A 17363-nucleotide genomic window follows, 5' to 3' on the forward strand; every position below is an offset into this window, starting at 1 on the left:
GTTCTTCATCTCACGGCTCAGATGGCACACGCCTTGCAAAAAGAAACCCGCAATCATCAACGGACGACGCAAAGCAGCAATCAGGTTGGTACGCCGATCTTTCAGAGTATAAAAGCATGTTGACACTGTCACAGGAACTCGACAGCCAAAAACTTCTCGAGGCTCCATCAATTTCGATTGATCTCGACGCCTGTAATCAGCATAATGAAGTCGCCTCTTTCTCAGAATGGATGAGCGAGTGCGAAGCTTGCCAGAACATTTGGCGTTGTTTTTCACAGCCAGATTCGGCAAATCCGGTCAATCTGGGCTGTTTTACGGAGGCTCTCGCTACACAGTGCCGCGCACATAAGCCCCTAGTACAAGCTTTTGTTGACCACGTGCGCTCACGCGAAGAGCGCGACAATTTTTTAAAGGAAGAACTAGGTGACCTTTGCATCATCCGTAGAGGTTCAAACAGCAGCGTCAGGATTTCAGAGTCGATCTCAAAGTTATTTTTGTACTGGAATTTGTTGCTAGTGAGGAAGGAGTCTGTACCGCACCATCCTGGTACTGGTCGCATTCTAAACCCTGATTGGGTTGATGTAGAAATGCTGAATCGGTGGAAAAAGCAGTGTCTTTCAACACATGGTGCGGAATGCGAGAATCCGTGGAAGATTTGGCCGAGAAGGCCCGCTTTTTTGATCGACGTGAAGACCAAGTGCCTTGTAGCGGGTTGTATCTCTGGCGCTTTTGTGGCACTCAGTTACAGGTACGGGAGATCGCCTGTTCCTAAAATTGACGCCGTGATGCTTGAAAGGCTGCAGGAGCCGTATGCTCTGGATGCCCTGGAGTTTGAAGAATTTTTGTCGCCAGTGATCCGACATGCCATGTTCCTGACCTCGGTCATAAGCGAGCGGTATCTCTGGGCAGATGCACTCTGTATCCCTCACGCAAACGAGAAAGTCAGAGCTGAGGAATTGAACATGATGGGCGCCATCTACGGCAACGCAGTCGTCACAATTATTGCTGCAGATGGCGACGCACAAGATGGGCTTCGTGGTCTGGAAGGTGTTTCCCAATCCAGAGACATGAACCAACGCATTTTTCGTTTCGGTAGTGAGCAACTTATTGTGAGGAATACAGGTATTTTCAATTTATCGGATGGAGGCGATTATCATAGTCGAGGTTGGACGTTTCAGGAGCACCGTCTGTCAAGAAGAATGATAATATTCAAGAATGATGAGCTGCACTGGCAGTGTCAGTGTAGCGTTTGGCACGAAGAGATGATTCCTGACACAGAAATTGACAAATTCATCGGCCCACGGCAGAAATTCATCACGGCTGGCTTTCCTGATTTGTATTCTCTGGGCCATATCCTCTCAGAATTCAATAAAACAGAACTTCGGTACGACGAGGACGCTTTGCCCGCTATCTCTGGGCTGCTGTCAGTCCTGAGTCGTACATTCACTGGCGGATTCTTGTACGGCATCCCGGAGATGTTCTTCGAACGAGGATTAGGCTGGAGATCCTCCTCGGAGCACTTAAACATCCGAAGACGGAATTTTTCGGAATATTTCGGAAAGGACCGTCCGTCTCAGGCAGGCTTACCATCGTGGTCTTGGGTCGGCTGGCACGGTCTCGTTGACATCTTCGGGTACGGCGAAGCGGCTCTAATCAGTGTCAGAATAAATTGGAGCGAAGAAACAATTCCGATCACAGAGTGGTACACGAGCCAGTCTTCCAGCGACTTGCCGGAAAATAGAAGGAGAATCACGTCTACGTGGTTTGAAAATCGCGATAAGTACAAGGATTTTGCGAAGCCATTACCTTCAGGCTGGTCTTGCCACGACGCCTCCGACACAGGATCGGGCGGGCCTTACGCATACCCGGATGGGTGTGAGAAATACATTTTCAAACATGTGGACATGCTCGATGCTTACAGGGGATCGTGGTACTATCCATTCCCGGTCCCTGACATCCATAACTCGACGCCGCCAGTCATGCCAGAGCAGACATCCTATTTGTTTTGCAAGACTTGGAGGGCGCACCTCTGGGGACGACAAGCTGGCGAAGGAAACACTGCCAGAATTTTTAATAGCTCTGGGGAAGATATTGACACTCTGCAATTACACAATGAAGCTTCCCTGTTTCTCTTCCCAAGCATAGATTCCGAGGTTATTCACGGGTTGCCGGTGGACCTAGTAGCTTTGTACAAGTCACGAGTATATTCGAAGACGTGGAATGCAGGTCAAAGGAAGTATGGCCACCCATTGCAAAGAAAAGATGAGTATAAAGTATTATGGGTGGAATGGAAGGATGGTATTGCGTATCGCCTTGCTAGCGGGCAGGTGAAGGCAGAAGAATGGGAAAGGTTAGTTCCGGAGATCATCGACCTAATTCTAGGTTAGAGAGTAAAAAATAATGGTTGAATCGAATTTGGGAAGAGATTAATAGAGAAGTGTACCAATCATCGCTTGTTCCCTCAGTCGATTGAGGATGTTCTTTCGGTCTTACTCATCCTTTTGTTGATTTAGACGATCTATTCTCTTTGATAGTAGTGATTGTATTACTTTGCCGATTAATAATAATATTTCACCAGGTCGAATCTCCGCTATTTTCCCAGACACGTTCTTATTATTGACTGTATACTTTTCCCATCCAAGTCTCCTTTCTAAAGAATCATAGTAAAATGCGAATGTAAAATCAATAAATATCATTAAAAAAACTCTTATTTTTAATATACAACCTTCAACTCTTTGAATTTATCTCTCCACTCATCTCAATCTCAGTCTCAATGTTAATGTCAATCTTTCATTCCCTTAAATATCCCAAACCATCCAAATTTCCCAAGCATGATATTCGCACAAATGATATATATGTACCTACCTACCTGCATACCTACCATTCATCCAATCACTCCAACAATCCACTCACACTCACACACTCATTCCCATTCCCAACCATCCACCTCATCCTCTATCCCCTATCCAAAATCTCCCAAAGTACAAACCATCACTGCACAAACATACCTAGTATCCATCACGCAAGAATCCTAATCACAATCCCAATCACACTCATGATCATAATATTACCATTCAAGCACCCCCCTCCTACAAATACAGTGGTAAAATATAACGAGTATAGATGTATCTAGTACCGGGAACCTACTGGATACTGTGACATTATCGCACTTTGCTGGTGTGAATTTTGGGGAACGTGGTTGCTTGCTGTTAGAGATGTGGAAAGGGGGAAAGGAGGGAATGTGGAGGGGAGTATTCAAGAAGAGGAGAGGGAAGAAAGGAAAAAAGGATGTGATAGAGCGATGTGATTTTTGAATATGATAGGATAGAGACATGGACCAATAGAAGAATCGAAGAATCGAAGAAGAATACCGCGAGGATTTCCCCCCTTTTTTCGTGTGGTATCTTTGGGGCTATTATGGAGATAGGTAGGTAGGTAGGTAGGTAGGTGGGTAGGAGATCGCTTGATTATATTGATGATTGATATATGTTTTACCATCTACACACTTGCGATTGTGTAAACTGTGAGTGTGTAATTGTAATGGATTTAATGGGATTTATGAGATGTGTATGGATACCTCATTATGGGATTGTAGTGGGTGTATAATTTACCCATCGTCTGGTACGAATAATCACAATCAGATCAAAACATACTCAAATAACGATTTTCCCCGACGCGAAATCTTCCTCGTTGATATCACGCCAAGGATGAAGACGCAAAATCGCTTCTAATTGCCAGTACCCTCATCAAATCCACACATACACTAAATGTTTACTAAATCTCGCGATAGCCAGTAACCGATTCATCTTGAAAGGCGTCCGCTACATCGTATCATATCATATCTAGGTATTTCAGACCCATTCGTCTTCTGTCAAGATAGTAGATGGCAGATACTACGTTCACTAACTACACTACACTACGCTCACTACTCTCGGGTTTCATTGTTCATTGATGGAGAGAATAGTAGGTATCAGGTAAGTAGAAAGATGGGTAGATATTAATAGTTGATACATACCTATCTATATACCTACCTACCTACCGACCTACCCACCTCCTCCGACACACGCACAACACCCAACCCTCCCAAGACGGCAAGAGAAGCATCAGAGAAGCATCAGAGAAGAATCAAAAAAGACTTGATACCCATATCAAATCTCCAAATCTCAAACCCAATCGATCTACTCTCTCTAGTTGCTCATCCCAATTTCCGGGCGGGAGAAACAGCGTTCCGCGATGGTTGTGTTATGTTACGGAGGAGCTAGGTCGCTAGCTAAGTTTATTCTCCGTTTGATCTGATCTGATCTGATCTGATCTGATGGATTAATGTCTATCTAGGATCTATCTATTGATAATTTGAGATGGATATTGAGATGGATATGGAGAGGGAGAGAAAAAGCTTATATGTGATGATCTTTGATCGATGCGAATTTGATCAGGATTTGATTTGATTTGGACGTGTATTTTTATTTTGGAATTTAGAATTTAGAATTTAGAATTTAGATTTTAGATTTTAGAATGAGAAGAAGTAAAATGAGATAGGTAGGTAGGTACGTGAGGTACGCTATGATACAGACATGCCGAGAAATGTCGAAATGGACGGATGGTTCATGATACTTACCAGGTACCTGGTGATAAGTAGCTAGAAGCGCACGCATGACTTGTATTGGTAATTGAATCAATGATGAAGGTTCTAATTTATTTTCCTGCTCTAGAGGTGTTGGGTATAAGTGTTGGGTATAAGTGTTAGATATAAGTGTTAGGTATAATTATTAGCTATAACTATTAGCTACTGCGTATAGTTACTGAAAATCAAGCTAAAACTGCAAGGGAGAAGAGGAAGAGGATTCATTCATTCCTGGCTGATACTTTACTTTGGCGCGCTCTTGGAGATGAGGGGAAGTTTTGATTGGGTTGGGTTGTTTCCTCGTCTGATCTGATCTGATCGGATCTCTAACCATCAGTGTGATGTGATGAGATGGGATGGGGATCAATGAATTGTGTTGAATGGACTGAATGGATTCCATGACCATCTTTGAGCCATCATGTTTCTTGGCAGTGTTTGGGTGTTATTGGTGTTGATGTGTGACCATATGGACTGGATGATGCAATTTCGAGGGTCGTGGTACATCATGGTACATCAGTGTGAGATCTTGTGATTCCATGTGTGAAATGGAGTGATGGTACTGGGTATGCTGCACTATATTCGGGAGGTGGGTAGACAGACGAGACAGGGAGATAGATATCTTAGTTTTCGATCGGATGACTTGGTGCTCTACTATATCGACTCACGGTGTTGCCGGTATTTGCTTTTGTGTTGATATCGATTATGATATTGGGATGGATCGGTTTTTAATTAGCAAGCAAGACATTGGGGAGGAATTTGGGAGGAGATTGGATGGGAGGAGATTGGATGGGATTGTCGACAGAGCGATGATGAATGAATGAATGAATGAACGAAGAAGGTTTCGCGCGCACTGGGCATTTGTTTATTGATAATTAGGTATCGACGGGCTATGGGAAGGTTTACTTCTTTTACGGTGAGGAAACTATTGATGGGTCGCAGAGAGAGAAATCACTTGGCCATCCATCCCAGAATGTTTTATGCCTTTAAGATGTGTAATATACATGTTGTATATCCATAACATTGCGATTAATATACGAGATGAACAGGAATACCCCATTTTCCCGAATGTTGGTTTCATCATGTAATAGAGTGGGCGAGTGGATATGCATGGTACCCAGACCTACCGCCGACAGAGTATGTAGGGTACAAACTTTCATCCTCTGATTCCTGCTGGGTGCAGAATCAGTGTGAGGAAGTCGGATATCATTGGTTGCATCAGCCTTGTCAACGACTTGTCAACCAGGGTTACATATTCCCCCTGGTCTCTCTGCTATGAATGGGAATGAATGTGAATGAGAAACAAGACTGGAGACGGCCTCCCCTCCCCTGTTTCCCTTAGCTCCAAGGGAAATTCCCCCACATTACTCGGGAGATCATCTAACTTTTTGGTAGGGGGGAAGGGGAAGGGGAAGGAGAAGGGAGAGGGAAAGGGAAAGGGAAAGGGAAAGGGAAAAGGAAAGGGAAATGCAAATGCAAAATCATAATCATAATCATAATCATAATCATAATCATAATCATCAGATGGGCCAAGGATAAGGACAAGACAAGTTCAAGGTCCAAGCAACTTCACAGTCCAAGCCAAACATTCCATTCCTTTCCAATCCCATTCCACGGGAGAATTAAGGTCGAGTGGGAAAATCAAAAGAAAAGGTACTTTTTACTCATCGGGATACCTAGTAAAGTATGGTCGTAGTCGTGGTCGTGGTCGTGATCTTGTGATGGTCTGTTGTTTATTGATTTAATATTGTGATGTGGTCAACGGATGAGTGAATGGAGGAGAGAAATGAAATGAGACGAGGTGAGATGAGATGTAGAAGGAGAAGTACAAGTACGAGTAGAAGAAGAGGAGGGAGAAGCGGGAGGAGGGGGAGAAGCGAAAGATTATATGTTATGTTATATGTTGTGTGTTATAATGATTATTTATTTACCACATATTTACTCTCTATTTACCATTTATTTACTATCTATCTATTCACCCTCCATTTACTACATCCCTATCACATACCAAGATACTTGATGTTATATTTACCAAATTTATTAAAATTACGCTCCTTCATCATTCATTCATTCATTCATTCAACCCACCACCCACTCACTCACTACCTTACGCTTCACCCACCACCCACTCACTACCCTACCCTACCCTTCACCCACCCACCAAACCCTCAACCCACCATCCACCATCCACCATCCACTCATCACCCTCATCCTCTCACCCACAGCCCCGTCTAGCACTGCTTTTATAATCTGCAGGTACATGATTTATTAAGTGGGTGGTCATACATTTCAAATCTGGGGGTAAATTCGATTCATTCATTCAATCAATTCATTCGTTCATTCGTGCATTCGTGCATTCATTCACTCATTCACACATTTCAATTCTTCTTACACCATAATAATACCTGGGTACTTGTCACTCAAACATATCTACCTACTACTCATTCTACAAGATCAATTCCTTCTTACCCCTCACCTCCACTCTCCTCTCCTCCTTCTCCTCAATTCACTTGATTCTTCATTACTCTTTCCATCACTCCAACGGGGAAAATAATGCCCATAAGAGTAATTACTAAGTCTTCGATACATCATAGAACCACCCTTTATTACTTATGATTCGCAACTTCTTGATTTCATCACTTTTTACTTCCTGATTATCCTCTTTGTTTCGTTTCATATCATTCCATTCATCATGTCGGAAGAAAAGATTCATCCCCCTCCACCTTCACAACCCACACAACAAAAATATTCGAGGTACAGATCAGTAAGAGCCTTACCATCCAAACCCGATCCCGCACCTCCCAAACAAGATGTTCAACAAAATCAAAATACTTCCTTGTCGAGGACAAAAAGTATGTCAAGATATCGACGTCCGAAGGTGGCCCCCCAATCCGATCATTCACCCCCAGTACCCTCATTACCTGTCTCGCATGTCCAATCGACATCTCCAAATCCCGCCGCGAGAATTCCAATGACGAGGCGAACAACGGATCCAGTTGATTCTGCCATTGGCCTTCCCTCAAGCTATGCGCAAACGAGACGCCCCATTCCCAAGCGATCGCAAACCCACTTGGGAGCGACGGGGGAATCTCACAATTACGACGAGCGACAGCAGAGTTGTGAACCAAATTACAATAGTGACAATGGCATAAATCAACAGATACTCTTCTCTCCATCGCATTCCCCTCCCCCGGTTTCTCTCCCGGTTCAATTGAGTGACGAGGAGACGGAGAGGATCTTGGCAGAACAGAAGCGCAAGGATCTGGAGCGATTGGAAGCAACGTTGGATGCTGCGGCAAATGACTCGGTCAAAAGCCCTCCTCAAAAGTTTGCATTTTTTAGTAGTAAGAGACGTGCTACTACAACCACCAAGCCTCCGCTACCTTCTGTCTTGGACAATATTGCATCAATACAGCGGACGATAGGTGATGGCCCCCCCAGAAATGATGCGCCTGTCATCAATCCTGTTGGTATACAACAGGGTGGAGGAGGAATAGTACCGCAAACTGATGCTCCAATTTCAGCATCAAATGCGCCGGAGAGGGTAAGTCTACTATGTCCAATTCAAAAACCACACTGACTTTTTTTATTTCATAGAGAATTTTAATTCGCTGTAAACAGTCATCAATCAATCTACCAGTCGACGCAGACACGACTCCCATGGATATTATAAATTCTGCTGCAAATATCATGTCGACCCATATCGATCCACACACTGCTGTATTATTGGAGTCATACACAACTCTTGGTCTAGAGCGCAAAATTCGTCGTTATGAACATATTCGAGATATCATGAATTCTTGGGATAGAGATACACAAAATTCTTTAATTGTGGAAGGTTCCGATGCTTATGATCATGAAGAAGACCTTGACGCATCATCGGTACCCACAGATGCGCCTCAAGATGTTACGGTGCAGCTTTATCATTCTCAGAAACCTGGCAAATGGAACAAACGTTATATTACACTTCTTTCTTCCGGTCAAGTATTTGTCTCGAAAAAGTCGGGGGTGGGTATCAACGATAAAGATTCAATGAACATTTGTCATTTATCTGATTTCGATATCTATACCCCAACAGCGCAACAAATTAGGAAAACACTCAAACCACCAAGGAAGAATTGTTATGCTATCAAGAGTCAACAGAAAACGGCCATGTTTTTGAGTGCCGAAAATTTCGTACACTTCTTTTGTACTGATGATCACATTGCGGCAAATGCGTGGTATTCAGCGGTTCAGAGATGGAGAAGTTGGTATTTGGTTAATAAGAAGGGTGAAGGTCAGAAGAAAGCTACCAAAACTGTCAAGACGATGAAAGCAAAAATTGCATCAGGACCAGGAACGGGAGTCAAAGGTGTTCACACACATAGGGTAAATGTTTCGGTGGATGAAGATCCATACATGATTGGATCATTTAAACCATTACTCGATATGGACCGATTCGATAAATCAGAAGCAGATGATTCAACCGAGGATGAAAGGCCAATGCAAATTCCTTTTCATCTACGAAATACATCTGCAATAGCACCTCTTCCTCGCCTCGTACAAGAGAGACAGCCGATAGCATACCGAGCACCACCTCAAGAAGATCAATTCGCATCGGGTGGATTATTAGGAAGAACATATTCAGTCCGTCAAAAAGCACTGCAGGATCGAGAGAATAGTCTCAAAAATGGATCTTTCACAGATGGTCCAACTCTCATCAATGGCAGCGCTCAATCTCGAACAATGTCGATGCCTACGAAAGCCAAACGTTTAGAAGTAGCTAATACAAGTCTTCAACGCAGTCCAAGCAGTAAAAAAACTAAACCGTTATTGGATTTTACGCCTCAATTTGAAGAGGCACCGCAGTGGAATAAAAAGGGCAAGGGTCATGGTGTAGCGGCTCCTTCAGGGTTATTATTGGTTGAGGCGGCGAATACGCCGGAGAGTGGCTTGAATGATATCCCAAAGGCAAATACAGTGTTTAGGAGAGAAACGACAACTCAGAGACCGAGAACAAGTACGAACGGAAGGGATAGAGGACAGTCGGGGACTAGGGAACCATTTATTAAGGGTGGATTGGTCGAGGGTTCATTGACGGGTGGTGGAAGAGATAGGGGAAGAGTGGGGTATGACTAAGATATTGGAGATGGAAGAGGTATTGAATTTCTTTTGTATGCGATGGATTTTTGGACCTTTGGGGTAGGGATTTGGCAATCAAAACTGGATGGAATTTCTGGCCGAATTGAGAAATTGGCTCGGGGGATATGTTTGGTTCTTTTGCGGGTGTTTATGAACGATTAGATACCAGTGAGATAGAGGAGATACCTAGGTAGCACTTTTGCAACTTTTGGCTCTGGATGTATGCTCGTTGTAGGTATACCAATTTGATGCGTTTATTTAGTTTTTGAATGTCTGAGGGGTTTAGTGTAAGATTTTGTGATTGAGTTTGTATTCTCTCTCTCTCTCTCTCTCTCTGTGTGTGTGTGTGTACGTGTGTGTGAAGATTCTGTATAGAAATTCTTTCTCGAGGAGGGAAGAGGGGAATGTGGGAATGTGGAATAAGGGGTGAGGGGTGAGGGGTGAGCGATGAGTGGTGAGGGGTGAATGAAATGGGGGTACGAGTTTTTATATTATGTATTCATTGTGGTGGATTAGATCTAGATTTTGGCTTTGGTTGAGTTAAGTTGACTTGAGTTGAGTTTTGATTAATTTGATTAGGTATGGTATGGTATGGTATGGTATGGTGTGTATCGTATTTGTATAGTCAAAAAGTATACCTGCCGCCCTCTGCTCACAGGCATGTCCTAGAAGGTGGTATGTACATGGTGATTGGTGGCTCATGTTTCGGTGGAGTGTTGTGTATTTTTTGGACGTATGAGTTTGGATGGATGGATGGGTGGATGGATGGATGATTTGGTGAAGTGGGATTGGGATTGGGATTGGGATTGGGATTGGGATTGGGATTGGGAATGGAGGGGTTTGTTCATTGGTGTGTGTGAGATTGTGAGGTTGTTATGTGTGTGTGTGTATGTGAGATTGTGGGGTTATTTTATGGGGGAGAGGAGGAAGGGAGGAGGAAGGGAGGAGGAAGGGAGGAGGAAGGGAGGAGGAAGGGAGGAGGAAGGGGGAAAGAGGGATATGGAATGAGGGGAGGAGAGGAGGAGGAGGAGAAGAGGAGGAGAAGAGAGGAATATATATTTCATGTATATATATTTCAATCAACCCCATAGGAATTATAGGATGAGATGGATAGGTGGTAGAGTATTCGTATCAGAAAAGAGAAATACCTGAAAGATATCGAAATCGGAAAACGAAAAGAAAAGAAGGGAATTTTTAGTGGGGTATGTATGGGAAGATGGGAAGATGTGCATATCTTGGGATTGATCACAGATTCTTGATTTGTTTTTGTGGTTTGGAGATTGGAGATTGGAGGTTTGAGAGGGGATTGAGAGGGGATTGAGAGGGGATTGAGAGGGGATTGAGAGGGGATTGAATTGAACTGATTGATAGGGACAGTAGTAGTGAGAGTGGTAGTGGTAGAGAGTGGTAGTAAGTGGGTGGGGATATATAATGTAAATGGGAGATGGATATCAGAATGGATATCAGAATGAATCATAAAATATAATTCCTCTGCATCTATCTATCTATCTGAATAGTTCATTGATATCGATATCGATATCAATACCAATAGATCATCGATATTCATACCTAGATTATACAAGTTCCAATCAATCACGAGATTAGCGATGATTAGATAGCGTTATTGTGTATTTGCATATTTAGTTAGTCTTTGTTATATATTGATCTTGGGCTTGGTTTGGGGGGGTTTGATTTGATGGAGGGGTTGAAGGATTGGGGATTGAGGATGAAATTATTTAGTTTATAGGTTTGTATGTATGTAGGTGGTGGTAGGTAGGTAGGTGATAGATAGGTGATAGGTAGGTAATAAATAAGTAATAAATAAGTAATAAATAAGTATTAAATAAGTATTAAATGAGTAATAAATAAATAATAGATAAATAATAGGTAGATAATAGGTAGATAGTAGATAAATGATAGTAAATTGAGTAGCGTTTTTGATCGATTAGATTAGAGATTGGAGGTTGGGATTAGGCATTTTATTTTGTTGTTGTATATCTGAATATTTAGGTACTATTATATTCTACTCGGATTTGATTTGATCGATTTGATTTAACAAAGTGAATGGAAAATGAAATCATTTAGTTCATAGATAGCTAGATTAGGTGATAATAGGTTAGGTAATGTTTAGCCGGTTGGAGGTTGCAGATTTTGTTGCGTATCTGCATATTTAGCCTCTTAATTATATTCCATTTTTATTATCGTTTGATGGAGATGCTAATTAGCTAGCTAGCTAGTCAGTTGCTTGGTTGTATTGATTATGTCGAGTTTATGAACATTCAGAGCTCCAGCTCTAGATAGATTTCCTTCAGCTGTGCAAATTAATTGGAGTAATTATGTTCCTACGAATCGCTGTGGTGAAATTGATGATCAACTTATTTGTTATATCGTATAAGGAGGAGCGTAGGAGGAAGCGAGAGGGGCGAGGTGTATGTATGTGTTGTGTCTTGTAATTATATAATGACATAGGTGTATGGAGGAGTAGGTCTTTACGTTTTGTTAGGAATGATAAGTGATTGATTGTTTGATGATTGTGTTGTTGTTATAAGGGTTGTATTTTCGATTTGTTTACTTAATTATTTAAATAATGATATCTCATTCTTCAAATCTGGTTAATTCTTTATAACTACCAAAGAGAGATCACCATTCTCATTCCGCAAATGTGGATGTAAAAATAATTCTAAGAAACCACACACTCCTAAAAAGATCCAACATACGCTCGCACCCAATAATCCATCAAACAACCTAAACTCCTCCTCCCATCCAAATCCAAATCCAACCCATCGAAACCCTATACAATCCCCTGTCTAGTTCTTTTCCAACCCTTCCTTCTTGTTAGCATTATTATTAGCAACAAAAACCCAACAAATCCATCTGTTGCACATCTACAATTTAGTTCGAAAGACTAATCATCCTTTTCCTCGCTTCATTACCTAGGTACCTATGTCCTATCGCTTTGTTGCGTATCTGATTTTTAGCTTGCATGTACTATTACGATATGGATATGGTAATTTTGATTAGATAGAGGTACTAGAGGGTTAGAGATTCTTTGTTGCACATCTACTTTTTAGTTCGAGGAGCTAGAGACTAGAGAGGTTTTTGTTATGGTGTGGTGTGGTGTGGTGGGCAGGGAAGGAGTGCGGGTTTGTGCATTTGATATTCTAGTTTTATTTTCCTGCGTCGATAGGCATATATTTATCTTATTATAGAGAAACTAGGGTTTGAAAATTCCTTGTTGCACATCTAGTTTTTAGTTCGAGGGACTAGAGAGGTTTTTGTGGTGGTGTGGTGGGAAGGGAAAGGGTGAGAGTTTACGTATTTGATATTCAGCTTGTGTGTACTATTACAGTACTATAAAGATAGTCATATTATTATAGGGAAACCAGGGGTTGGAGATTCTTTGTTGCACATCTTGTTTTTAGTTCGAGGGACTAGAGAGGTTTTTGTGGTAACAAGAAAGGGTAATGGGCGTTTGTTGCTCGTCTGGTTTTTTAGCCTCGATGAGCTTTGAGTGAAGATGCATGTTCATGGTTCTTTTGATCATGCCCCCACGCGGAGATGGGATTTTAGGTACCAGTACAGACGATTATTGTACATTTTAGATTTTAGTTTCAAGACTAGAGATACTTTGAGATTGGTACTATTGGTAAATGATCGAGATGGAAGATTGTGGGAGGCGTTGAGGAGGAATGTGATGAGAGAGTGGGATATTGTTGGTTAGTTGCTTGGTTGGTGATTGATTATCTACCAACTGGTGCTAAATCGCTTGCGGCGGCATTGCTTTGTTTATTTGGTGTTGGATTTGGCGGCGTGGATTTTTAGTCCTGAGGATGATCGCTCGTGATGAGATGCGAATTTGATTCCAGTAGTTTGCTTTTGGGTTGATGTTGGTTGGTATTGTTGCTGATGTTGGCGTTGGTGTGGTCTTGACTCAATCATTTCCATTGCGTTTTGCCGTTATGGTTTTGGTATTGGAGGCTATGTTGTTGTGTAACATGATTATTTTAGCTAATAATGATTCTGAAATTTGCCTAGTTAGTCATACTTTCGCTCATCCGGGATCGCATTAGTAGCTTATAATAGCATAATAACTATAAGCCCTAAAATCACCAACACGTCCCTCGGCCTCACCAATATCACTTTAGGGACATTAGGTACATTAGTTCAGGCCTCTAAGTTCAGGCACTTTAGGCATTCTAGTTAGACGAATTCAAGGCATGATGACCTAGTCTAGTGTTGGATCTCGCTTATCATTAGGGTCAATTATGCTTGCTAGGCGTGCGAGGTTAGGGGTTAGGCGGTAAGAGATGGTAGCTAGGCGGTAACAATAGGCAGGATTGGTACATGGCAACGACGCGCAATGAAGGTAACTAATTTTCCTAGTTGACAACTAAGCTGCAAATATTTTCAAAGCATGAAAATCTCATCTTAATTTATAATTAATTCACGATGGCTCGAGGACTTAAGTCATTGACTAATTGATCCACCTACGTATAACAAACAAAGTTACAACTTATCAGTAACGGTATTATTTTTGTATATTAAGCTATCAACAAACAATGATGTGTATTAGAACTATCGTCGTCAAAGCTAAGTATCCCTAATAATACATCCGATTAGATGCATATGATATGTACGTACAACTCTAACATAGTCATTTGATATAACTTTATTTTCCTCCCATCGTACATGTGCTCCTTACCTCGGCACGTTACTGATTCCCCTTCCTATTCCCCTTTATCGACTGCATGACCGTAAACATCCCAGCTGGCAGCGGCATCATCGTTAAGCCTTAACGTTTTGCCCGGCCCCATGTCCCCACTCCAGCCGTCCTGACCACACATCCCAGTGTTTTGTTTTGTTTCGCATCCAATTAGCCCCCGTTAGCTTCAGCCTTAGCTTCAGCCTTAGCCTCAGCCTTCACTCTGTTAGCCTTGCTTCATGGGTTTACTAGCGAGTATGTTTAGGGGCCTCGGATTTTTGTCCCTGCCAGCGTCAAGTGACCTCTAGTCAGGATTATAGATTAGATATGATCATACTAAAATTCCTGACATGCAACAAACGGCTGGTAATAAATTAACAACTGCAACTAAGTTTCTAGGTGTGCAACAAAAACATCTCGAATGTGGATATTTTGCTTGTGATTCCTGCAGGACTAACAATTAATGCAAAAGCTAAGTTTTGAGGTGTGCAACAATACAATAATGTGATCGCGATAAATGGATATTATTGGCACCAGTATTGATAATGTTACCATGTCTGCAAAGCTAATGGCAAAGCTAAATTTCCAGGTCCGCAACAAAATACTCCTTCTGTGAGCTAATACAAAAGCTAAGTTTTTAGACGTGCAACAGATGACTGATTCTGAGCATGGGGGTATGATTAGGTGAATTATATCTACGGCAAAATTGCAATGTGATCATTTCGGATAGCCCCGAGCTTTATTATGGATATAGATCTATTCGATGTGACAGATATGATATGAATGATTCCATGAATATGCACAAAAATATCACCACCATATCATGAAATTAGAGCGAGTGTGTGGTCTGGTTTCATCTTTCCTGCGATACCCAAATCTGCTTCTCCTCCTACGACGGCAGGGCCCCTTACTGTGATCTATTGTTGAAGGTTAGTAGATGTATACTTGCAAAAGAGGTGAGGTAGATAGTAAGGAATTTTTTTAAAAAAGAGGGAAGTATACCTGTCCAACGGAAAATGTGTCAAAAGTTTGATACTCCTTGGTATCCTTCAAAAAGATCTCGACAGATGGAGGAGGCGCTCCAAAGTGCGAGTATTTCTCTGAACCATCGTCTACTCTGTAATCATATATACCAGTTTGAGATACAGCACCTGCCACCTTTGATGCTGTAAGAGCGTACACAATTCTTGAGCCTGTGTAAATACGCAGATCTGAGAGCATTTCAGCGCTCAAAGGTGTTGACGGTGCACCAACAGGTTCGGAAACGTAAATTAAGCGAAGTTTCCCAGGCGTTGTGCCAATGATTGGGCGAAGATGATCGTACATGCGGGAAAAGACGGTGGCAAGAGGCATAACACCATTCTGTACCAAGGATCGGGTTTGAAACCAGTGGATGACTTGATAGAGTGGGGAAGTTAAATTATCCTTGGTTTCTGCATGGAGTTTCGCGAGAGTGGTGGAAGAAGCAACAACAATCGTTGGGGATGTACCCTTCGTTGCTAGAACGAGATCGGGGTCTTTGATGGCAACAGATGTTAATGCGACGGAAGAATTTGAGTAAAGTGCCGAAAGAGTTAGAATCAAAGGATAGATCTTTGAGAGTGGTTCCGCAGAGAGGAAAAGATCTTTAGATGTGATACGCTGAATAGTGGGTATGGAGGAGAGTTGACCGGAAACACCGGCCACCAGCACTGATTGAGTGTATTCCACGAGTTCTCCATTAGGCCAGAATGCAACGACTTTGTTGGGCTCCTTATCATTCTTGTCAACGACGGGCAGTTCGGAACCTGCATGAGCCTCCTGATCTTGAAGAATCTCTTGCCAGGTAGAAACATTCACAGCTCCGCCGGTACCCTTTGGAATTTCATTCCAGTCCATATGCTTGCTGCCATCATCCACCACCCATATCATTTGCTGCAAAGCGGGGTATGACTTTGTCACTACATCGAATGGGAAAGAACCAACAGCCGCAATGACCGTATCAGCTTTGGACTTTTGTATCAATTCTATTAAGCTTTCGGGAGATTCGTCATATGGTAGAAGTATCGCACTGAGATCGTAGAAGGCACAAGCGAACAACGTTGCGACGTATTCGATAGAGTTGGGTAAGTAAATGGCAACGTTAGTTCCGCCATTTTGCTTGATGTGTTGACCAATCAAATTGATCTGACGAGTAACGTCGGCTGTATCAACATTAGTAAAGCGAAGGTTTTAATTTACAATGCTGTACATACCAAGCTTGTGCGTGACTAGTTTATCGGAACCATATATTGTCATGAGGCTACCAATATCTCCAGTCTCTTTCCCTTCCCTATCGACAGCCCCAGTGATTGCTTTACGCCAGATATCGCGCAAGTCACCATTGCGCCCTGGGGTCCATTTCGAGTCACCCGGGTCTTTGACGTTGAGTCCTGAGTTGAGAGGTATGCCATGGGGGGAAGTGTGATTTCTGAAGACGGCAGATTGCCCTTCTTGTCTGACTGGGGATGCCTGTGATTGACGGGCTAAGAGCATAGGATGTGAATCCGGATCGCGAGATGTTACAATTGTGTAAGCAAAGAAGCCGATGAGAACAGTAACAATTAAGGTTGAATAAAGATCCCAATCGCTGAGAACACCTGTAATGCTCTCATCGAGATAGAGCATGAGATTATCGAACCCCATCTTGAAAGATGTTTTAAAAAACGTATTTGTAGCTACAATAAGTTGAAGGTGTCTTCATGAGTATGAGTATTAACAATTTCTAATACTCGTTTCAAGAGAAACTCCGCGGGCGGGTATTTGGGGTTGCTTGGTGATACGATAGCTTTCTACGGGGCGGGGCGATGATATCCGGCACTAATCAATAGGACCAATCAATGGACAGGGGTACAAAATCGCGCTAATACCAAAGTAGAAGCGCGCCTTGAGCTTTAGCAG

The 17363-nt window shown here is 42.4% G+C and overlaps 3 protein-coding genes across 3 annotated transcripts; 2 read left to right on the forward strand and 1 right to left on the reverse strand.

Moving 5' to 3' along the window:
- Positions 1–21: 21 nt before the first annotated feature.
- Bfra_009516 (putative heterokaryon incompatibility protein) lies at positions 22–2387 on the forward strand (the record flags this gene model as incomplete). The annotated part of the gene is made up of 2 exons (XM_037339859.1): positions 22–84; positions 135–2387. The coding sequence occupies 2 exons, from the start codon at positions 22–24 to the stop codon at positions 2385–2387; spliced, it is 2316 nt and encodes a 771-aa protein (XP_037189909.1).
- A 4926-nt stretch (positions 2388–7313) lies between these two features.
- Positions 7314–9739, forward strand: Bfra_009517 (putative pleckstrin-like protein; the record flags this gene model as incomplete). Its single annotated transcript, XM_037339860.1, has 2 exons — positions 7314–8165; positions 8219–9739. The coding sequence occupies 2 exons, from the start codon at positions 7314–7316 to the stop codon at positions 9737–9739; spliced, it is 2373 nt and encodes a 790-aa protein (XP_037189910.1).
- Positions 9740–15265: 5526 nt separating this feature from the next.
- Positions 15266–17108, reverse strand: Bfra_009518 (putative amp-dependent synthetase ligase protein; the record flags this gene model as incomplete). The annotated part of the gene is made up of 3 exons (XM_037339861.1): positions 15266–15361; positions 15447–16627; positions 16679–17108. 3 exons carry the CDS (start codon positions 17106–17108, stop codon positions 15266–15268), a joined length of 1707 nt encoding a protein of 568 aa, XP_037189911.1.
- Positions 17109–17363: the final 255 nt, after the last annotated feature.

The sequence above is a fragment of the Botrytis fragariae genome (assembly GCF_013461495.1).
Source record: "Botrytis fragariae strain BVB16 chromosome Unknown tig00000161, whole genome shotgun sequence".
NCBI classification, from domain to species: domain Eukaryota; kingdom Fungi; phylum Ascomycota; class Leotiomycetes; order Helotiales; family Sclerotiniaceae; genus Botrytis; species Botrytis fragariae.